Below are 24,809 nucleotides of genomic sequence, written 5' to 3' on the forward strand. Positions count from 1 at the left end.
CCAAAGATGCTTACCTATGAGAAAGAAATCTCATGATTCTTCAGAATTAAGTTTAATATATAAAATAACAAAGAAGACTGACTAGTTGCTATTGTGATTAAATCTGTTTACAGTGTCTTCTGTGACTCACATTCCAGGGAAAAAAAAGATTTTTTTGATTTCTTTTTTACAGGAATCAAGAAAAACCACAGGACCTCTCTATTTATGTTTGAAACTACATCAAACAATTTTCATTTGGAACTATTGCCTAGAGAACTTCTTGCAGGGAGGAAAACATTATAACCTATTTTTGAATGTCTTTTGTTTTAAACTGATTTTCAGAAGACTCTTCCTGACCCTCTCTTGCTACTTTCCAGAGAGTAAGGTAGAGATACCAATATTTCTCTCCACTTTGGAATACCTTTTTTTGGAAAAGTCTTTTTCTTTTATTGGAAAAGACTTTATTGTGTTTCATTGGGCTGTTGTGTCCCATGACAGTTTGTTCTGCAGAATTTTTACACATCAAAATATTGCACTCTTAACTCTATACCCTCTGTCTAAGGAATGGAAGGAAGCAATTTGTAGCTTTGTCAGAAATAGAGCTAAGAAAGAATGCTGGGCTGTGGAAGTTAGTTCAGGCAAAGTGACGCATCAAAGAGCTATGCTGTTTGTTGTACTTGAGTTAAACTTTTCTGGATTTGTCTGAGTATCTGCATACGGTTCTACTGTCTACTGTGTCTTAGAGGTAACATATTTGATATGAATGTGCAGCCTAACAAACTGAAAACTTTCTTGTCGCACCAAAGTGGAGTTCGCACTGAGATTTATTTTGGCTTCACACTGATTCATCCACCGTATTTTCCACTCAGGGCATTATTTTTTACTGTTGTTATTAATAAGATTTTTGGTAGCCAATTTCTGGTTTTGCACTTTAATCCAGAGAAGTATATTTAATCCAATAAGGTATATTTGCTTAATAACAGCTGGATAATTGGATTCAAGACCCAAACATGTTTAGAATTTGCTTACCTGTTTTCTGATTCTTGCGTTGTTGATTAATAAAGGAAACCCTCATTTCAACTTCCATTTAAAAACTTAGTGGACACTGTCTTATAGTCTACACAGGTTAGGTGCTTTTTTCCAAATGTAAGACTCATAAGTAGGTTTTCATCATAACTTTCACAGGAAAACTGGAATAGACTTGATTATTTTTCAAAGGCTGTTAGGTCTGATGAACTCATTAGTTTACTTACAGGAAGCCAGGCACTATTTCTTGAAAGCTTTTATTGGGTTTACTTACTGAAGCATGGGCAATATTCTCTTGACAGGTACAATTACCAGGAGCCCTCCATCTTTGCTGTCCAGATAAGCCTAACAGAAATTGGCCTCTACAATGTTTGGAAATCAAAATTCGGTGTATAAAAAGCTCAGAGTGGTACCTTAAGTCTCAATGCCCTTCATTTATTCCTTTAACACTGTCTAACAGAGAGAGGAACATGGTCATAATTCTTACATGTGAAAACCTGAAATACTGAAGGAAATTCATTCGAGTCACATCCTTTCTATACCTTTTATTCATGTTAGAAGAGGAGAGGGCTATGAGATAAGTTTGCTTAGCTGTAGGCGTTTATTTCAGCATATATGATCTTTAATTCAGCAATGGTCTATATTGTTAACAGATCATTACTATATTTGAACAAAAAATGTACAAGCTGAGTAAATGAACCTAAATCATCCTGTTATTTCCTGTTAGCTAAAAATACAAGAGCATTTGAAAGCTCTTAAAGTACTAAAGTGACACTGTCACCTTTTATGTTTTTAACCTTCAACTCCCTTTTCATAACCAGCTGAGGAAGCACTGTCTGTATCTAAAATCATCATGGCCATTTATTACCAGAATCCAAAGTCATTCTGCATACGTCTAGAAAATTAATATATTATTAATTCTTCAATATAGTAACTTTGACTTGGAAGGTATATGATTCATTTGTAAATACAAAGTACAAAACTAGTTTCCCTAATTTACAGGCTAGTTCCAGAAGCGTTATAATAGCTTGCTATGTAGAGACATGTGAACTAACAGCTTAGAAATCTATTCATGCATTCATTAATCATTTCCTTAGCATTACTGCTTTTTTTCAAAATCTGTCATAATGCTGTCATGCAGAAATAGCTAAGATTTCTTTGTTTGCTGTCAGAAGAAGGAATGCACAGAATTCATAACTTCCCACATATTCTGCTCAAGTATTATACATAATCTAGATACTTGAATATGCCTCTGAAATATCTGTGTTTCTGTAAAAAGGAATTCAGATGACCAGGTGATGCATTCTTCTCTAGAAAATAGATTAATAGTACTGCTGCGCTCGCTTTACATCATTTTAATAAGCACAGCTTTCAAGGAGATTCCATGGCTCCTTATGATGGCTAATACTACTGTGGGGCACAGTATCTGGACTACATGTGGAATGGAAGCTTTCATTCTTTATGGTGTGTCTATGCTAACTATGCAGTATGAGCTTTCTGGACTCTAGACCTGTTTCCGAGAGAAGCTGTTCACATAATATTTTATTCTGCTTTGTCTATTTTCAGTTACTTATTACATTTCATTTAATGTATATAATTTAGTAGCTCAAGGTAAGTTTCTCTCTGAAAAAGAAATCTATCTGGCCAAATATAAATTCTCAAGTCAAACAGTTCTTCAAGGTATTTCTCTAGGACTAATACAAAAGAATTTGCTTTACTGGATTGTATGGACAGCTGTTGCAACATTTGTGATGATATATGAACTTTTTAAAGTTCAATTATGAAAGTAACCATTTATGGAAGGATTATTCCATATGAATACACGTTTACATTATAAAGGAAAGGACATGCCAAGCTATTCACAAGGGACTTTGAATCTTGAAATTATAAATTTTACATTTTCATGAGAAATAGGGATGCCATGTAATGTAAAAGAAGTTACACTGAAATATGCCAGAAGTCCTTAGCTTTGATTTGAAAGCATTCTGAATGTGTTCACAGTTACCTCTAGTATCTTGAAAAATAGGAACTAAAGTGTTTTTATACACATATACAATTGTTGATACAGTTCTTACTGAATTTCTCTGAATTCCACAAAACTGAAAGTGTAATACCATATAGATCTGTTGAGGAAACAGGAGATCCTAAACTCAATCAAAGTAATCATTCTGCAAGTGGCAGTAACAGCAGTCTTCATTTTTGTGGTAGTTGTTTACTTACTAGGCAATTTTTTTTTGTAGTAAAAGGGTCAAGCAAAAGCTGTATGTTGTATTTTAAAGATTTCTGCTTCCAGAAGCAGCAACCTGGTTTATCTTATACTGCTGTCCTTATGTCCATTTGTTTGGTATGCTATATCTCCATGGAACTGATATGTCCAGATGTTGTTAAACTCTTCATTACTGTAACAACCAAGTGGAGTAACGTTTTCGTGTTTTTGTGGAAATAATTGATCTCTGGATTCAGTTGTGCATGCTTATTTGCAGTGAAGGAGATGTATTTTTCACTTCAGAGAAGTATTAAAGGTCAGAAATTTTTAGGTTTCTCTTTGAGAAGAAACGTTTTGGTCCCAATATCTGTATTTTGGTCCTGATACCTGTATTTTTGAGGAATGTAGGTATACTGCAGATTTATGAAAAGTAAACTACTGTGTGGAAGGCTGTAGTCATGAAATTGTTTTGTGTCTGAAGGGAGAATAGGCATTGGTTATTTCCATTGCCCATTGCCATTGTTTCCATTGCCATGTTCTATATTGTATTAATGCGAATGTCTACATTGTTTCAGGACTTGAAGGATGTGCTTGAATGTCATCACATGCATTATATGTAAAATAAAATTTCTAGAACTGCCCTGGAGTTTAAAGGCTGAAAACTGTAGTCCTATGAATAATGTTGTAAAATACATCTGGTAGCTAGCCCATTACAGCAACATGAAATATGCATGCACAGTCTTCCTATATAGCCTAGAAATCTGATGGTTAGAGTCAAACTGGAATTAACTGCCTGCAAGTCTTAAACTAGAAATTCTGACCTTGCCGAACAAGCTGACTGCCATTCTATTGTAGGTGTTTAAAGATAGAGGCGATTTGCTCTAACAAGCTCTCCTTAGGAATTCCCTTGCTGATGCTTGACTGAAGCAAGTAGTTTCAGTCTTTTAATTGACTTTGAGTAATAAACTTAGATTTGTGTCATATGTCTGTTAAAATATTTGCATATGTATGTCTTGTGTTCTGGCATTCTTTCAAATGAAAATGAAATAATTTCGTAGTCTGTGCAGTCAGTCACATGAGGAGTTATGGAGATCATTTAACTAATAAAATCCATTAATTGTTTCACCTTTGAGTTAATGGGGAAAAAATAATTTCTGTAAATGTCCTGATAGTTAAAGTTGGTGTCTGAAAATACCTCGTCCACGAGAAAACTTAGTTACACACCATTAAGTATAACCATGATGTGAATTTCACTGCTCCTGCTACAGGTGTTTTCCATTAGAATATGTCTGCTCCATTCAGACCTATTTTAGGTAAACTCACAAGGAAATGCCTCTTTACATGTTTATCCTGGAAGGGCAAAGAGGTGTTTTATTTTATAAAGCAGTCTAGAAGTTTTCTATTCTATTCTTCAAATGAAAAAATATTTTTCAGCACATAGTATTACGGTTTGGTAATGTATTTCTAGCTGCCATTAGACACACTTATAATTAAAACGTAATAAAAATCATGAAACAGAAATGACTATCTTAGAAATGCTGGTGAAAGAGGTATTTGCCTATGTGTTTATGTAAAAAAGATATGTTTGTTATATGCACTTTTATTAATATAGAACTCTACTTTTACACTCTCCTTTTGGTAATCTCGTAAAATACTTTTATGTATCGATACTGTAAGATTATAATATGTCATCTCTTAAATAACTTATTAAAAAGTGTACTGACTTGCTAGCAATTATCTCATGACAAATACCCAACATCAATAATTTCCAGTAATAATTTTTAGTTCTGGAAAATAGCTTAGCTCTTACAGACAAAACTCACATCTTTCAAATGCTTTACTTGATTTTGTGGAAAACAAATAAATGGGTTGTAATTAGAACAGTGACAGATTGTATGTCTACATACAGACTATCTGGTTGATTTAGTTCAGTGTTCATTTTGTCCCTGAAAAACTGTTTCAGATTACAAGAAATTGAGAAGAAAGCAGCATTCTCTTTTGCTCTTGTTTCCTGTCTTTCGAATTCATGGTGTCACAAATGGTTGAAAAAAAGTACATTTGCCTTCTGCTCTCTGTACATGTAATTTAAAGGTAGTATAAGCATAATTTAAATTCTGCAGCAGTTTAAATTAAATGTTTAAAGTCTGATGTTGCTTAGACCATCCTTATAAATTTTCTAAATGTTCCTTTTATATAATGATTATTTTTTCAACATCTTTCCTAATACTCTTGAGGCTGAGAGGAAACATTACATAACCAGGTACCTAAACATTTCTTATTATTGTAAATTTTTTTCATGACATGAAATCAGTTAAAGGACTGTTGTATATGTCATTTAACAGAATGTGGTTTTACTCACCTTATAAGCAACTGACAAACCTAAGTGTCTTGGATGAGTTCTTTTTGTCTGTTTTACTAGCAGAATGTGTTCAAGATAGTATCAATGTTTTCTCACTGTAGCATCAGCGACTTCTTGACATTTTGGAAGCAGAGAAGGAAGTGTTGTCAGGAAAGATAGAAGAAGCTTTGATGAAGCAGTCACAAAAACACAAGGTATTGCTTTTATTTTCAAAACAAAAAAAAAGTGGATCTGGATTGCACCATGGAGTTTATTGGCAATGTTCACAGTTATTGTCAGAAAGAGGAAACTTTCTCAAGTACTTTGACTGTGTAAATGCTTTTTAGCCACTCCTCTGTTGTCTATTGCAGTTTTATTTTTCATAACTTTTACAGGAAGTGCTTGACAAATGTTTAGATGAAGAAAGACACAGAAGCAGGGAGGCTGTGGCAGCGGCTGTAAAGGTATTTCTTGCTAAGTAGTAGCCATATAATGTGGATTCCCCGTGTATCATGACAAATATCAAGCTTGGCAACTCATACTTATTTCATAAGTGAATCTGTCAAAATCTGTGTTCTCATCTGTGTTTAAAGGAAGGTAGTTCTATAAATTATGAACATTATCTACTATATCCTGTGCCTTGTGTTAAGTCTATGTAACTTCTATCTGAGATAGCCTCTGAATTGGTTTATGACAAGTCACAATATTGCAGTTCAGTTGTTTCACGTTAACTAAATATCTGGTTTCATGGTCTTCCAGTTGATTTGAAGAGCTAGATAGCAGGGTCAACTGCTGGTCTTAAGACAATTAGTGTAATGTCTTATTTAACTTTTGTTAAATATGGACATTTTCAGTGAGGATGGAACTATTTTATATATCGTATAAAAATTTGGACATGTCAAAAGTCAGGTCCCAACTTTGTTTGTAAGTGTAGATATTTGAGGAACCCATTGTTTTTTGCCGTTTATAACTCCACTTGACCAGTTCCATAATCACCACCAAAGGGCACTGGAATGACCTGTAAGAGTTTTAAAACTGAGGGATGTGTAGGTGTGGCTTGTCAGCTGATGTTTGCTTATTTTGAACTTCAGCCTGTCATTATTTATTTATAGACATTATGCAATGATTGTCTTACTGATAAATATACTTATGTGGCTTAGCATGTGTAGACCTGTCCTTTAAATTCAGTGTGTGTCTTCTGATGCTTTCATATAATGGTTGAATATAAACATTGAGGAGGAAAAAAAATGAAAGTGTACTACTTACAGAGTGCATAGCTAAGGAGTTTTTGGAGGGAAGACACATTTGTTTTAAATAGGTATTTGCTACTTTGCCACAGAGAGCACTCAGACTGGTGTTGGACTTCAGATATTTGTAGGCAAGATCAGGAATATCTCATATATAGGAATATCCAGCAGTGTAGGGAGGCCCACGTGTGTTTTTTGTGTTGGCATTAAGCAAACTATTAATGATATATTGTGTTTTCAGTAAATGGCAATTTAAGATACTTGCTTGTAACTTTCTTTTTCTGTCAGTAAAAACAAAGTCTTTGTCCAGTGCTAATATCTGCTTGGTAGCACCTTAAGATAAATTTTAGCTCATAGTACAGCAAATTAAATTATTCATGTCCCATATCTTATCAGCTCATAGATCTCATTTAGAAGCAGTAATACATATAAGTTGGGCAACTGTGTGGGCTATTTTGGTTATTTATTTGTGCTTGATTTCTTTCAAAGGCTGAAAAAGAAGTACTACAGGAGGCTATTCTGAGAGCAGTAGAGGAGGAAAGGAGAAATATGGAGAAGATTCGTGCAGAAGAAAGAAAAAAGTGGGAAGCAGAATGTGACAGACATAAAGAGTATATTGCTCAGGCTGTTCAGGAAGCCATGCAAGAGGAAAGAAGACGTAATCAAGTTAGTATGTTTTACACTTCCATTGACTGCTTTGTATATTGTATTTTTTCTTTTGAATGTCCTGCTGATGTTAGTAGTAGATTTTCTTGTGCCATCTATCATTCATCACTGCACCTAGTTGATATTTGCAATGAGTTGCCATCTTGTTAATCTTCATCTAGGCTATGTGTATGGAGAGAAGTTGGCACATATAGAACAAAATTCCTGCAACCTTTACAGATGTTTTTATTGAAATGAGATAAATCATGCTCTGTAAGTGCCTGATTTTGTCCACTGACTTCAAAGAGCCCGTTTACTGTCTGAGATAGTGGCATCTATGTTGTAGACAATTTAGGTGACTTTTTTTTTTAATACTCATGAAAGAGAAAACATGTTACATTTGTTCCTTATTCTGCTGGAATTCCATTATCTCTCTTAGCAAAAAAATAATTTTCTAAGACAAAAAAAAATAGGTGCAAAATAGAGTTATAAAAATTGGAAACCAAAGCAGTAATGAACCAGAAATGTTTCTAAGGTTACTTTGTAGAAAGATGCTTCTACAAGGATAGTTGTACGCCAGTTTCACAAATTGAGAGGAACATTCATAATATTGCTTTTAACAATGATAGGAATTACAAAATATGTTATAAGACAAGTTAAATTACTCTTCTAAAAGTTGAATTTTGTAGATTCTGATGCAGGAAATGTTTGGAGGAACAGCCTGTAATTTCACTGATTTCTTGGTTGATACTTGACTGTTATAGACTGAATAATTTTGAACAAGATGCCTTTCATTTGGATGTTGGGATATTACTGTATTTTCTTATGTCCTGAATAACAACAACAAAAAGACCTTTAGAATGTAAGGTAAAATAGCATATCACAGAAGTTGAAAAATCAACTTTTTAGAAACAGTCCCCATTTCCATTTCTGGCATTAAAAAGAAATATTAACCTCCTGCCTCTTCAATTAGAGAAAAAGTTAGTTTTGATTGCTAAGACATTATTATACCTGCTGCTTATATTTCTAGTAGAATTATTTTGTTTACTACTTTTGAATGTAAAGGCATCAAGTGGCAAGATGTGGGTTTTCAAGACTAATTTTACTATATGACAAGCCTTCAGATACTCAAACTCCTCTTCACAATGAAAAGATAAGCAGATGATTTATAAGTTAAGTTCAAGTTAACAACAATTGCTCTGGGGTTTGCTTAGATACAAATTATTTAGACTATCCAGAATAAGATTAGTATCAGTGGTGTAGGGAATCTGTTAATAGAAAGGATAGCAATAAAATAGAAAAAGTGATTTTACAGTTTGCGAAACATAAAGAGATTAAGAGGAGCATGACTGTAGTAATAAAGTTTGTGGAGAGTTTTGATGAATCCTGAAGATTTTTAGTGAAGGAGTCCCATAGCTGGAAGCATGAGATCAGCAAGGGCTCTATATTTATGGGTTTGGGGAGCTTATAAAATGTCTCAGGAGTGGGAAGGTGGTGAATTAATTTGACATGGTGGCTCAGGGTAGGTTTACCTTCCCTTTGGAGCGTACTGCCAGAGTTCCTTGTTGCTTTTGATACTGCCTTTGAAGTTGCCACCTGACAGGATATGCTATAAGAATTTTAATACTGATGGATGTATTCTTTCAAGCAAAGTCTTAAGTGTCAGTGCTTTTATAAGGAAGAAATTCAGGCCTTTCAAAAGGTTGGGTTTTTTAGCTCAGCTGCTAGTTGATCGAGTAATTAGTAGTGTTGGAGTGTCTACGGGTGTGCTTGTGACAGTGAGTAGCACTGAGGTATTGGAGTGTTGTGATTAATTCACCTGTAAATGTCTAGCTCTTGATGTAGTCATTTAGCATTAGTTAATACCATCTTTTTCAGTATTGAATAGTCCTGACAATGTTGATAGTAACAGGAATGATTTATCATATTCATTTATATATGGTGATTTCTCCTTTGCATTAGTTTTATTTTTCAAATACCTAATCTATTTTCAGTTAAGGAAAATGCAGGTTTTCCTTGAGATTTCTAAAATTCTCTCACATGCACATATAGCATATTTCAAGTTACACTCTTTATTCTCTGATTAATGAGTACAGATTTTTTGAGGAGGATGGACTTCCATGTAGAAAATTGTTTCCTGCAGAAATTTTCTCTTGTTACCTCTGACAAGAACTTGCTTGCCTCCTTTAGGCCATTGCTGCTACAAATACATGACAACTACTAAAACTCTCTGACAACAAAAGAAGTCCTGCAAAGCTAACGTGCCAACTGATAGCTTATATGTGGTGTCAGATACGACTTTGATTTAACAATGGAAAACACTTGGGTCTAAAGGCAGTTTGTATGCAGACATTATTTTTTCTGGATAGAGCCTTCCAGTCAGAGTTGTTTCTTATTTTTTTACAGTAAGATTTCTCTAACTACACTACTGACTTTCTTGCAATTATTATTTAGACAACATCATCTCTCAAGTCAACTCTATAATGGCCAAAAGTAAAACAGACAGTCTTAACATTTTAGATAATAAAATGTAAAATTATGGCCATGTAACATTTGTTTTATTTAATTCTTTATGCTGTGCTATATAATTCTTCATGCTTCCTGCTTCAGAATTGTCACCTGATACTATTATTATGTTTAATACCAAGTAATGAAAGAATTGAGTGTAGCTGACTGTAAGTGAACATGCAAAATAATGTTTTGACATTAGACATATAAAAAGAGCTTTAAGAGCGCTGCTGTTATTTCAAAAAAGAGAGTTTTCTTTCTGACTAACGCATGATTTTGGAACATTATACTAGGAAAGAGAAGCTTGACTTGTTCTTAACAAAATCTCCCTTCTTTTAGTTTATCTTCTTCAATTTATCATGAGAGATTTGCTATACATATTTGGACTAAACCAAAGGAAATAAGCATAGTATTAAAATGAAGGAATTTTCCTTCACTAATACTGTAAGTCTGCAAAACTGAAAGATCAGAAAGGGTTGGTGTAGTCTTCTACAAAAAGGTGAGGCAGAATGGCACCCATAAGTAACTCTAGGAATAATTAGTGGAATAATTTGAAGACATTCAGGATTTTATAATTTTCTTTAAGATACAAGCCCACTTTATAATCTGTGTGGTTTAAATATATTTTGATGTATGTCAGACTTAAATAAGAGCAAAACAGAAGAAACTGAGACTCCTGAATTTGAGCCAAACAGGACCTCAACAGCATTGTCAGTCTGGTAGTAGAAGCTCAGATAGTGTCAGCAGACACTGTGAATCATAACCGAGAAGCTACAACTCTGGCCTTAAGAAAAATAATTTCTGCCAAATTACTGTAAATTAAGAAGAGTCACATCCGTGTCAATGTTGAGAAGAATGCTTGGTGAAATTCTTTCACTAGAATGTTTTTTCTAGAACACTTATTTGAGTGAAGAATTGTTTACCCTCTAGATAAAAGAGAAAATTTATCAGGTAATTTGGCTCAAGCGGAAGCTTTTTCCCCCGAATTCAAAACTGAACAGTGAAGCTCCCGGGGTCCATCTATAGAATTCAGTGAAAAAAAACAGTGGGTGGTCTCCAGTGTTATCTTCTTTCTGCTTATTTTTATTCTTTGAGGTTATACGGGGCTCTGAGCAACCTGATCTAGTTAATGTCCCTGCTCACTGAGGGGGTTTGGATTTGATGGCCTCTAAAGGCCCCTTCCAGCCCACTGCATTGTGTGATTCTGTGATGAGATCCATGCAATTTTGAATAAAATAGAGGTATGATATAGTGTATTTATAAATAGTGGGAAATGCAGAGTAGCTATAGCAGTAGCCACCATAGCTATAATGGTATCATGCATATAGCTCTCTGCATGGTGGTAGCTGTCATTTTTCAAAGCTAAATACTAGATTAGATAAATGAGATGAAATTCAGGGCAGGGTGTAACAGGGAGAAGTAGTGAAAGAAGCTAAAGAGAATTTATGCACCACAATTTTTGCTTTAAAAATATTTGTTGAAAGTAAAATGAAAGCTGGCAACTGCAGGGTAAGCCCTGGAAATTTAGGTCCATGCCATAACTTAAAATTAATAACTTTCCTAAAGCACTTGAAGCAAAGAATCACCTTTGTCATTTCCTGAAGGCTTATGTTTAAAATACTGTGTACAATCTAGTTTACCCTTAATTCTCAAGAGAAAAAGAGCCTGAGTTCATCATTTCCATAATCCACACAGCAGATATGTTAGAGACTCCAGTATTCTAAAGGCTGCAAATAATTAGAAGAAGGGGAAAAAAAGGCAGCCTTTAATTTATTAAAAGAACTAACATAAACTCTGCTTCCTCTTGGACATGAGCAAAAGCACTAAGGCAAAATGATCTTACAATGGGAAAGTATTTCAGGAAAACTGAGGCTGCAGTGTTTCATTCAGCCAAGCCACAACTTAGATATACTGAGATATACAAAGAAAAAATATTTTTGCAAGAAAAGCTGACCTAAAGGCTTATGGAAAAAAAATATGAACTTTCCAATAGTCTTTGCTGAGTAAATCTCAAAGCATTCAAGACAATGGAATATGTTCACACTCCTGAGGATTCACGTGGTGGTGTTTTTTACAGAACGATAAATTTGTAGTTTGTGGTCTTGGAATGTATTAATGTAATTTTGCTTACCCTGTTGTACACAGTAGTTTTCAGGATTGTCCTTACAGAACTTTTTCCTTTGATCTCCTATAATCTTGTACTGTCCATTACTTTATTAATACCAGCATATATGATTGCTTAGAATTGCAAAATGTCTACAATATACAGTGCTTAATCAAAAAAAAAAAAAAAGAATGGCTACTTACCTGCTACATTATTAAAACCTTTTTTTATGTTCATGCTCATCTGCTTGAGGGAGTGCTTCTGTTGATAGGTTGGCATGTCTGGATTTGAATATCTTAAGGATTCCCATACCTAGTCATATGTAAGTGAACAAAGGACAGGTAATTGAAAACATTAAGGCACTGGCTTTTCTTTCTCTTCTACTATTGCTTAACTTAGCTGTTAATTTTTGTTGAAAGTTATTATTTGTCTAGATATTTTTCCTTATTGCCCTGTATTTGAGAAGATTAGAAGTAGTAATAAATAAAAAAGTTTGTCTAAACAATTATTTGCCACTGTAGCTTTCAGTCAGATTTATTAGCTGTAGAATGGCCCTTTCTCAGCCCTATAATCTGTAAAAGAATATTAAAAATGTTATTTTCTCATCGGTAAGTGTAGATTGAATATTTTGAAGGATAGTGTGAGGAAAAAATAAAATATATGGGGATATACATTTGTCTTATTATCAGCTAAGTCTACTTTTGCAGATAGATACTTTTTTGCAGTTAAGGGAAAACAAAATAGTATCAGTTGATCAATCTTTCTTTGCCTGTTTGTTATTTGTTTCATCTTATATGTAGGTCACAGAATCCTATGGGAGAGGCAGAGTTTGAAATACTCCCTTTATTTGGTGTTTCTGAAGTACCCAGCTAAATGGCTTACTTAGTGCAGCAGTTCTAGGAATTACTTTCTTAGATTTTATAAGATTTTGGTTGAGTGGGAGGGTGCTAATCTTTGAAGAAAAAAAAGGTTATTTTTCCAATGAAAGGCTTGGACTATCATAACATTTTTATGTTCAATATCTGGTGGATTCATACAAGAAGATGTTGGGGTTTTTTCTCACTACCATGATTCTTACCCAAATAGTCCATTGATAATGTAGTGTCATGTAATGTGCTGGAGAACTTACACTTCAAAGGATATCTTCTACAATTTCTATTGCCTTTACCATATTGTTCAACTTTCCGTGTGTTTGCTTACGTTTCTCTTGAGGATATCCAACCATTATTTTCAGTTTCATTTTCTTCTTGTTTTTCCACCTTCTTGCAGAAACATTGATTCCAGTGTTTATAGAGACCATAGTGATTCCATAAGGACATAGAAAAGCATTTTTCATTAAAAGAAAATGTATAATCTTCACTATGTGAAGAAGCACACAACTTAGTAGCACTGAGTGGAAAGAGATCCCTGCCATTAGATCAGTTTATTTTTAATATTCTTGCAGAGTGTGGAAAAGGAGTAGTCCACTGCATGCAGACTTTAACCATGTCTGACTTCAGAACTAATCTGTAGTAGTTTATAACCACAGACATTATAATTTGAGGGTTACTGTTTTCTAAAAAACCACTAACACTGAAGTCTGTGGTTGCATTTCCTAGATAAAATGTAGTGCTGCCACCTGATCCTTGTGTGGAAACAAAAGAATTTTTCTATAAAATTGTGAACAATCATATGGCTGCTTTTTTTTTTGCTTTTTTTTTAATACTGACTGGAGGTCTCTATATACAGTACCCAGTTTTTCCTCCTGCCTTCCTGCAGCTCTGTATATTGTGATTACATAGTTGTGATTCCTGCTATATAATTGAATATAATTTGTCAGTTGTGTACCTGAATATATTTTTTTATTAGGTATTCTAATCTTCCAACTGCTGTCAGGGACATGTATGCTAAGTCATGTAAATAAGCTAACTTTGTTGACTATGGTATGTTGTTGATCTCTGATCAGTTTTGGTTTTGATTTTTGTTTTGTTGTTTTTTGTTTGTTTAAGAAGCAAAGAGGACGGGGAAGACGTCACATATCAAGTGCAATTTGTGTAGTGCTTTTTCTCAGCTTATTATGGGAAACTGACCTTTTTCATTTTTTTGAATCTATTAAATTAACGCTAAGAGCCTCAAATAATACTGTATGCCTTTTAACTAAAAATGAAATAAGGGCAAACTTTTACTTTTGCAACCAAAATCTAAGTTGGATAAAATCTAAAGGTAGTTATACCATAGCAGGAAAGAGCAAAGAAAGAGATGAAGGAAAAGTAAGCACGTTTGCTAACAGGATGTACATGCAGGTAAGACTTTGTTTAATAGTAGTGATGGAAGTAACATGAGGATTCCAATGATCTTCATATCAGTTGATAATTTACTATAATGACTGACCCTCTATTAATTTTGTATTCTGAAGTAATAAATGTTTATATATTTGGAAGATATGTTAGTAGTTCTTTTGGTAAACTAGAACATGTGGTAGATGAATCAGAGAATCATTTAGGTTGGAAAAGACCCTTAAGATCATTGGGTCCAAACACTAAACTGACACCAAGTCCACCACTAAGCCATGTCCCTAAGCACCATGTCCAGAGGTCTTTTTAAATACCTTCGGGGATGATTACTTAACCACCTCCCTGGGCAGCCTGCTCCAATGCTTGACAACCCTTTCAGTGAGGAAAGTTTTCCTAATGTCCAGTCTAAACCTCCCCTGGTGCATCCTGAAGATGTTTCCTCTTGTTCTGTTACTTGGGAGAACAGACCAACTTCCACCTCACTGCAACCTCCTTTCAGGTAGTTTTAGAGAGCAGTAAGGTCTCCTCTCAGCCTCCTTATTTTTTTTTCTTTCTTTTTTTTTTTTTCTCCAGGCTAAATAGCCCCAGTTCCCTTAGCTGCTCCTCATAAGACATGTGCTCTAGACCCTTCACCAGATCTGCACCTCAGTGTCTCTTGTAATGAGGGGCCCTGTTGCTGAAAAAGTATTTCAGATACAGTCTCACTAGTGCCAAGTACAAAGGAATAATCACTGGCCCTGCTGACCTGTTTCTGAGCAATGATACTGTAGACCCGGGCACACTGCTGGCTCATGTTCAGCTGGCTGTCAATCAATCCCCTCAGGTCCTTTTCTGCCAGGCAGCTCTCCAGACACTCTTCCCCAAGCCTGTAGTGCAGCCTGCAGTTGTTGTGATTAAAGTACGGGACCTGGCACTTGGCCTTGTTGAATGTCATACCGTTGGCCTCAGCCCATTGATCCAGCCTGTCCAGATCCCTCTGCAGAGCGTTCCTACCCTCAAGCAGATCATAGAATCATAGAATGGCCTAAGCTGGAAGGGACCTTAGAGATCACTTTAATCCAGCCTCCCTGCCACCAGGGACGCCACCTCTCAACTGGATCAGGCAACAAATGGGGACCAAACGGGAATCGAACCCGCCACCTTAGCGTTGTTAGCACCATGCTCAACTGACTGAGCTAAGATCAACGTTTCCACCCAATTTGGTGTTGCCTGCAAACTTACTGATGGTGCGCTTGATCCCCTTGACCAGGTCACTGATAAAGATATTAAACAGAACTGGCCCCAGTGCTGACACCTGGGAAACACCACTTGTGATTGGCCACAAACTGGATTCATCTTCATTTGTCACCACTCTTTGGGCCTGACCATCCGGACAATTTTTCACCCAGTGAAGAGTATACCCATCTGAGCCATGAGGCACCAGTTTCTCCAGGAGAAAGCTTTAGGAAAGGGTGTTGAAGGCTTTACTAAAAATCTGTTTACTGTGTTCACTTAAACTTAGTATGTGGTATGGCATTTCTTCTGACTCAAATTTTGAGTCATCGACTGTACTATTAGAAAATGTGTATAAGACTTAAAGAAAACACAGGGAATAGCTATTCAACATACTAGCTATTTCCAGTACCTTTTGGAATAGGTATTTACTTTTTGTATTATTGGGATTTTGGAATATCTACTACTAGAATAATCAGGATTATTCTTTTTTTTCTGAGCTGGTGGATGATGGGAGTACATTAAGAAATAAAAATTTCAGCTGTAGAGTGAGGCATTGAAAATGAGGGACTTGGCTGAATTCTTGACTCTTCCATTTTTTGGAATTCCTGGGAAAACCAAGAAGGATCTTGGATCACATTATAGAACTCCATAAGTATTATGAAAAAAAACACCTTAAGGCAACTTCTTTATATAATAGTATAGAGGTAATCAGTAAACATTTTTTTCCTTGTGGTAAAACAAATAACGTTGTTTGATATTAGAAAGTAACATCTTTTTTTACCAACTTAATTGCTCTTGAAATATGTATTGGTAACAAAGAGTGAAAAGTAGCATAGTCATGGTATGCTTTGCTTGTTGCTTCAATAGGATGTTATACAACTTTACTTGCAATGTTATCAGTAACTCTATATTCTTCAAAGAATTAATACTAGTCTTAATTTTGGGAACTTGTTGTTGTAAATTGAAAAGAATTCTTTCCAGTTTTATTTCTTCTGTTTTAATCTTGCTGTGGTAAAAAAGTCTTCCCTAAAAGTGTTGCTAGTGGGTTTTATTTTCTTTTGGTTTTTAGTAAAGTTGTAGGATTTAACTGTATTTTTAATTGGGCTTTTGCTCACATAGTCTTTCAAGTAGTATGATATCAAGGAAAATTATAATAATCCTTTAATTTATTGTGTGAGTTATTGATGTAAATTTTTCTGCATATTATGATATAGCACTCTAATAGTTCTGTAATTTGCTTTTAAGAGTTTAATGGGGTAAATAATGGATTTTTGTTCCATTTTAATACAAGACAGTATTTGGGGACCTTTTGATGAATTAGTCTGGCATGAAAATGTGATTTTGAAAGAGCATAGTTCTATGTAATTTTCTGCTACTTTTTCTTTTAGTCTTGCCAGAGTTCTTTAGTGAAAGAGACCTTTGTCTTAGGATTTATTTTTTTTAGTAAACTGAATTAAAATAGAAAAAAAATTACAATCACTTTTCACAGCTATGGTTTCCGTATTTGCTGTATTCCAAAACAGTGGGGACTATATACTTGTACATTTTGAATTTGGGGTTTTAGACTTTTTCTGTTACAAGGATAGCAAAAGTACAGTTTTGCAGTAAGTATTCAGTTTTGGCTGAAAAGGATTAAATAGCTAAAGGTAAGAAATAACAATCTGTTTTTCAGTTGAATCACTTTCAGTCAAAGTGTCTTTAAAAAAGATAGGGTTTGGTTAAGTTCATTGATGGTATTCTGTATTTAGTACACTAATAGCATATGGTAAAATTCCCTTCTTCTATGTACAGATGAATTATACAGCTTCATAAAAATGTCCTACTTCCAAAACCTTAGAATTCTACCGGTTATCCAGAGTCAATCCATTCAATACCATTGAGTTTCTGCAAAAATGCTTTCTGTAAAGAGGTCGTAATTGTTAAGCACCAAGAGGACATTCTGTGACTCTGGATTTAAAGCAAGTGTCGCTGTAGGTTGCCAAATGTTTCTTAAACCAGTAAGCAAAGCAATAAAATCATTGTCATTCTATCTCACAAACATTTATAAAGGTATATATTTCTCCTTATGTTAGTCATAGTTCCCGTATAATTAAGTATGGTGCTTTAACTGAATACTTTAAATTGAGCACTTTAAGTATTGCAGCAAAGTAATTGATTTCTTCTAAGCCTGCCAGTGTATGTACAAGGTAGACTCGGTCATTTTGACAAGAGTCTGAAAGCCTGTGAATAAATAAATGAAGTGAAAAAAAAAAAAGCAGTCTTTGATTTTTTTATTCTTACTGAAGTGGTGAAAAATGTCTCTTAGTTTTACTTTCTGTGTACAAACTGTGTTGCTTAGTAGGTGTTATTCTGCTTTAATATTTAACTGATTGATCATAGCCAATGGCAGAGCATATAGCAAGAGTTTGAATTTTGTTTAGAGCTTTGGTCCTTGGCCAGTAGGGATCTGGAGGGGAAGAAGAAAAAAAATAAAATAAAAAAGAAAACAAAACCAACCCCAAAGTGTAGACCATCCTCCACTCCCACAAATCCAAGTTACAAATATGTATCATAAAGCACCTGCAGTCAAACAATCCTATAGATAAATCTTTTCTGTACCTGCTACTAACACAGTGTTATCATCTAATCAGCAAAGAGTACTAGGGAATGTAGTCCATTTGTATTTACTTTTCATTTTCAAAACTTTCTGATCTAAAAAAATGATATGAGCAAATACACTAGAAGCCCAGTTGTATTTTCTATGAGCATTGCAACAGTTACCATTTGTTTTCTCCAATTACCATGCATGTAATTTTGAAGGACTGTGGAACTTCTTGCAAAAAAAAAAAAAACCCACAACTTTTTTTTCTGAACTTATGTTTCTGAATAGCTGTAAAGAATACAGTTATGCTATATTTTTATTCTTTGAAAAGAAACATAAATTTCAGCCTGTGGAATTCTGGTCATGGCTTACTGGTTTTGCTAAATGTGAATGCGCAAAGTATGCTTTGTGATACTGTTAATAAAAGTGTCCCAAATCTCTGCTTCATGCTGCAGGTGTGCCACTAGTGTTTCTGCTACTTCCACTTTTGAATATCTGGCGTAAAAGCATAAGAATTGCAAAGCCCACTACCTCATTTCTGAAGTGCTCTCAATCTCCCAAATCTTTAACGTTCTGTGATTATTTTTGGTGGATGTTTTGTAGTTTTCTGAAAATATTACATTTTTGTATGATTTGTTTTCAGGAATCTTATGATTGTCACTTCATTTTCTTGAATTTTGGAAACAAAACACTTGGCTAAATAATGTACTTACTTATTTCATAGGTGACTTTGGAATGCTGAAACTTAAGTTTTAGGACAGTGGGTTTGGCCCAGGAAGTTGTTTCCTGGCTGATAACTCACACCAATAAGTTGTACTAGAAGTGATAGAGGTGTTTTAAGAGGTGCTTCCTGGGTTTCTCTGCTGTGATGCGTTTCTAGTACTGAATCAGATTTGATGTATGGTAATGCTAATTTGGGGGTTAGGTGTGTGAGTATCCATTGCTGCTTTTTACTTCTGTGTACAGTCACTCAATATGAGCTGGCAATGGGCGGTAGCAGCCCCAAAAGCCACTGTATCCTGGCCTGCATCACAAGAAGTGTGATTAGAGGGTCAAGGAACATGATTCTGCCCCTGTACTCTACTCTTGTGAGACCCCACCTGGAGTACTGCTGTGTCCAACTCTGAAGCCCTCAGCACACGAAAGAAGTGGGATTGTTCAGTCTGGAAAAGAGAAGACTTTGGGGGGACCTAATAGCTGCCTTCCAATACCTGAAGGGAACCTACAGGAAGGCTGGGGAGGGACTTTTTACAAGAGTGTCCAGCAATAGGACAAGGGGAAATGGGTTTAAGTTGAAGGAGAATAGATTTAGACTGGATCTTAGGAAGAAATTCTTCAGTACGAGGGCAGCAAGACTTTGGAATAAATTGCCCAGAGACGTTGTGGCTGCCCCCTCCCTGGAGGGGAGGCCAAGCTGGACGGAGCACTGAGTATCATGATCTAGTTGAGAGGCGTCCCTGCCCATGACAGGGAGGTTGGACTAGATAATCTCTCCCTTCCAGCCTAGGCCATTCTATGATTCTATGATTCTATGAAGTGTATCTGTTCGAGTGGGTCCAGAGGAAGGACACAAAGATTACTGGAGGGCTGGAGAACCTCTCCTGCGAAGACAGACTAAGAGAGTTGGGGTTGCTCAGCCGGGAGAAGAGAAGGCTTTGGGAAGACCTTATAGTGGCCTTCCAATACCTGACAGGGGCCTACAAGAAAGCTGGGGAGGGACTGTTTACAAGGGTGTGTAGTGGTAGGAAAGGGGGCAATAGTTTTAACTAAAGCTGGGTAGATTTAGATTAGACATTATGAAGTTGTGGATTTCTCCTCCCTGAAAGTGTTCCAGGCCAGGCTGGATGAGGCTTTGAGCAACCTGGTCTAGTGGCAGGTGTCCCTGCCCATGGCAGGGGGTTGGAACTAGATGATCAGAAGGGTCCATTCCAACTCAAACCATTCTATGATGCTGGGAATGTCCCTTGCAATTCCCAAAGTTTGGAAACAAAATTATTGTCATTAGGACTCTGCACATTGATTAGCTGTGCAATATGGAGAAGAGGAGCCTGAGGGGAAACCTCGTTGCTCTCTACAGGTTCCTGAGGGGCAAAAGTGGAGAGGGAGGTGCTGATCTCTTCTCTCTGGTATCCAGTGATAGGACGTGTGGGAATGGTTCAAACCTGCATCAGACGAAGTTCAGACTAGTCATTAGGAAACATTTCTTTACAGAGAGGATGGTTAAATACTGGAACAGGCTTTCTAGAGAGGTAGTTGATGACCCAAGCTTGTCAGTGTTTGAGTCATTTGAACAATGCTCTTAATACATGCTTGAACTTTTGGTGAGCCCTGAAGTGGTCAGGTAGTTGGTGATTATTGTAGGTCCTTTCTAATGGAAATATTCTGTTTTATTAATACCAACTTGTACATCCCTACTTCTATTGCAATGTAATACCTGTATTGCTTCATTTTCTTCTGCTGTCAGAGAATATTATACATCTCTTAACACAACTTTAAAGCAATTATTTCTCTCTTGATTTATCTCCCTTCAGTAATTAAAGTACTGAATTTATAAATTTTTGTAATTGTATTGCATATGCTTAGGATAGAAAGGAGTATGGTCATGATAAAATTTTAGTAAGAAGAAAAGGGATGGACTGGTATTACATTTGTGAAATACTTTTAAAATTTACACTTACATGTTTTCCTTTTAAAAAGGAAATTGTCAAGGAAGCATTAATGGAGGAGCAAAAACGAGGTGAAAGGGCAGTTGAAGAAGCAGTGAAGAGGACAAGAGAAGAACTGATGAAATATATTCAAGAGCAGAAAAGGGTGAGTGCCTGAAGGGTTTCACTTCGTGCAGTGACAAACTGGTGAAGTTTATTAATCCTGAAACTTGTCTTAAAATGTAGAAGAAAACAGAATCAGGATTTGTCACTTTTTTTTCCCACTTTTTTACTGATATATTTCTTCATATATATTTATAGTATTTTTAAGTTTGCAGAGCAGAAATAAATATGTTAGTTGAAATTTACAGTGTTTCTTATTACAGGAATTTAAGGATTGGGCATAGATGCTATCACGTTCAAATTGTGATCTGAGTTCAGTTCATTGAAAGCATTTCAGTATCAATAACAGATGCTATTTTATGTTCACAGATGAACTTTATTGTGCAGTTTTCATGCACACAAAGGTCATTAACTTTTTCTCTCAACCTGTATTATATGACAGCCTGAAAATTTATTGGTATTCTAGTGGACATGATTTATAGCCAGTGCACTATTCTTATTATGAAATGTAATGTTCTGAAACTTGATTTCAGATATTCTGTTAATGCAATACGCTTGCACTTTGTTGCTTGTGTGTAAATGGTAAAATGTAATTTAAAAAACAAGTTTATTTCACTTTCAAGAGAATGAAAAATTAACACACTTCTCTTGGAGGATCTTTATAAAAACAGTACACAAAATTAAAAAAAAACCTCCTTTCATATGGCAGTAGAAGCCAGAGACTAAATTGAGTGATTTCAGTATTACCAATAAAAAAAAATAAATCACTAAACTTGGATCGAATTGGTAATGTTGTCCTGAGAAGGAACTAGAAATAACATATTTGACCTCTTCTGTTCCCTGCTTTTATGGGATGAATATTTTTATGGGAAATAGAATTTAACTTCAGAAGTTTCACTCTGCTGCTAGTGAAGGTTAGTATTGGATGAGCTCTCTTCCATTATGCTGTGCATGGAGAAGTTTCTGTTAGCAGTATGGGTCTTCTTGTCAAAGGCATTTAAGCAGACATCCAGGGCAAAATATTCTCTGTAAGGATGTTTGACCTTATTTATATCTGAAGTTGGTCACTTACAAAAGATAAGCTGTGGGGAAAGTGAAAATAGGTCTACTATGAAAATAGCTTGTCTTATAAATTGGTCAATAGGACAACTAGGCCAGATCATCTAGAATCATAGAATCATAGAATGGCCTAGGCTGGAAGGGACCTTAGTCAAGCTAATGCAGATTCCTCACTGATGACAAGCTAGATGATGCTGTTTCAAACTGACAGTAATTTCCTGCAGGCACTTCAATAGCAACTCATCTGTCCTTAATCTCTTAGATTTCCGTTTTTGTCAGGAATGGAGACTTTCTTCTGTTTTCTTTTGTCCTACACACAAAGTTGGAGCTCATTGCTGTTACTCCATTGTTTGAGTACTATTAATCTGTCTTGTCTTTTATAAAGTTTTCACAAATCAGTGAAACAATTAAAATGTCATCTTCAAAGAAATAAAATCCTCTTTGATTTATCTAGTAGGAGCATAATTTCCGTTAATTTCACAGAGTTCTTGAATATCAGAATATTTGGGGCAACTTTTTTTCCCTTGTGGATTGTTTGACACATGTCTCCGTTCAAAAAAAAAAATCATATGTAAGGGCAGCTAGCTTTTTCTGGCATAAGGTTTATGAAGTCCGTCCATATTTAAGTTGAGAATGGAAAATGTTTTTAACTCGAAATCATTTGGCGTAATAGCTTTTATGTGATTACATAAAAGGCAGAGTAAATGGACTTCAGTCAAAGCCCATACACCTGTCAGAGTAATAAATATGCTTTATGGACTACACTAAAGAGCAGCAGCTTATGGAAGGAATTCCTAGAAAGATCTCAGGGAAAACGCCTAGCTTTCCTGTCTGAGATTCAGTGATAGTTTTATTTCTGTGAGTGACAGGGGAGTCCCATTTACACACTTGCAGAGGTAATGTACACGACATGTTTCATTATTGTTTTGAAAATAAATTTGTAGAATCCTTCAAACCGTGCCTGGCCACAGCAGCATTTGTAGTTGGTTAGCAGTGGTTAAGTGCTTCCGGCAAAGACTTATACACAGATTCTTATCCAGCTTGTTTTGTAATAGTACGAGGTACGTTTCATCCCTCAAGGTAAATGTTGTGTATACCAGTTTTCTAAGTAGTTTGTAACTTGCTTTATTCTATTAAAGCTTTCATTTAGTGAAGGTGCAATAGTTGTGATTTCAGTTCAAGAAAATTACTTGAGTGTTTGTCAAGTTGTATATTTGCTGCAAATATTAAAGTATATTAACGACCATTTACAGCTGTATTTGTTCTTGGATTCTTAGAAGAATTTCTATAACAGTTTATTAAAGTTGGATCTGCCAATCCCACAAGTTTTACAGTACATGATAAATGTAATCTGGCTTATACTGTACTATATATAATAGTAAATATTTAGTTTGAGTTAGAAATAATTAATTGTGAATGACACTTAAAAAATAGGTTTCTTTGATAATTATTTGTAGGAAATGGTTGTGTCAATGCAATATATGAATTGAAAATAAAACGTAGAAATCTGTTGTTGCAGTTCCCAAACTGATTTCAGTTATATTCTAGCTGTACTAGCACTAAAATAGTGGTTACTTTTGAGAGCCAAGGTACTGCATGGCTTCAGTGTTCAGAGACTTACCAACCACAAATCCAGCGTATCAGTGACCTATGTACGCTTTAGCAGTCACTTGGTATACGGTACGTGTGTGTGAGATTTTTCGAATTAGGACAAAGTTACTTAGCAAAAAGCAGATAATTGATGTTCCTTTATCCTTACAGCACTTTTCACCTCTTTTCTTTCCTGATCAGTAATCCTTCAACAGAAGTTCTTTAGAGATGAGGAAACTAAATGTCATGCCTTTGATGTTTATATTCACTTAGTTCTGTGCTAGCAAACTTGTAGAGGTTTATACAAGCATTCATAATGCCTCAAAGATTTCTTCTGAGCCAAATTTCAGTATGCTTGCTCCAACTATTAGCCAGACTTGCTTTCTCGGGCCAAGGTACATCCACATTATGTCCAGAAAGTTATCTTTATTAATTGCCTGAAGATATATTTGACTGTGTAGCATTGATAAATCCATGTTTGCATATAAATATCAGGAAGGCGAAACAATGATTTACCTTCCTGATAGTGGGGTGGGAAATAAAGGTAGAGGGGTGAAGTGTGGCACACAGGTAAAAAGGAGATAGGCACTGAAATACTAGTAAATGGCAAGCCACTACCTTCACTTCTGTCTTACAAACCAAGAATAACATTTTTATTTTATCCAGTGCATGAGTAAACTACAGTATTGTGTGCCACGTGTATCCATGAGACATGGATGTAGAGGGAAGCAAAGTTTTTCAGTTTGGTTAGAGAGAGTTGTGTCAGGATACACTTGTCCAAGAATACCCAGAGACTATCCATTTTGATGTAAGCTCAAGATTCACTAACTCATTTGTCAGTATTGTCTTTTGTTGCTTGATGTCATAATCCTATAACCTGTGGTGCTGCATTGTGGTAATTTGTTTGTTTATTAGAAATTATGAGCAAAGAACCTATAAATCACTTTTTGTTTCTCTGATACTGAATGTGACTTGTTTGTGGGTAAATGTCAAACGTGTCCTCTTTTGAATAAGCATTTGAACAGATGAGGCAGTTTTAGTCCATTCCAGTTTTGAAACATGCTTATAGAATTTGCACTCTGGGACAAAGCGGTATTCCAAGGAACTTCCGTGTTTGTTGTTTGCTCCTATGTGCAATGGAATTACAAGATTGCCTGAAATTTTGGAGATATGTTAGAAGTATTCCAAATATGTGAGTGGAAGAGAAAAAAAAGTATGTTATTTTCTTGTGTAAAGTACTCTTTAGATAATACGTTTGCCCTAGCCATTT

The 24,809-nt window shown here is 35.4% G+C and overlaps 1 protein-coding gene across 1 annotated transcript in view; it reads left to right on the plus strand.

Annotated features, from left to right (window-relative positions):
* The window catches only part of CCDC91 (coiled-coil domain containing 91), a gene marked incomplete at its 5' end in the record, with an annotated part of 73,467 nt that extends 52,130 nt beyond the window's left edge, over positions 1 to 21,337 (plus strand). The window contains 5 exons of the mRNA XM_009870005.1: positions 5,672 to 5,764; positions 5,945 to 6,013; positions 7,286 to 7,462; positions 20,820 to 20,933; positions 21,260 to 21,337. Of these exons, the coding sequence (XP_009868307.1) occupies positions 5,672 to 5,764; positions 5,945 to 6,013; positions 7,286 to 7,462; positions 20,820 to 20,933; positions 21,260 to 21,337 (531 nt within the window). The remainder of the gene's footprint in view (positions 1 to 5,671; positions 5,765 to 5,944; positions 6,014 to 7,285; positions 7,463 to 20,819; positions 20,934 to 21,259) is intronic.
* Positions 21,338 to 24,809: the final 3,472 nt, after the last annotated feature.

Source organism: Apaloderma vittatum, unplaced genomic scaffold (assembly GCF_000703405.1).
Source record: "Apaloderma vittatum isolate BGI_N311 unplaced genomic scaffold, ASM70340v1 scaffold11085, whole genome shotgun sequence".
Classification (NCBI taxonomy): domain Eukaryota; kingdom Metazoa; phylum Chordata; class Aves; order Trogoniformes; family Trogonidae; genus Apaloderma; species Apaloderma vittatum.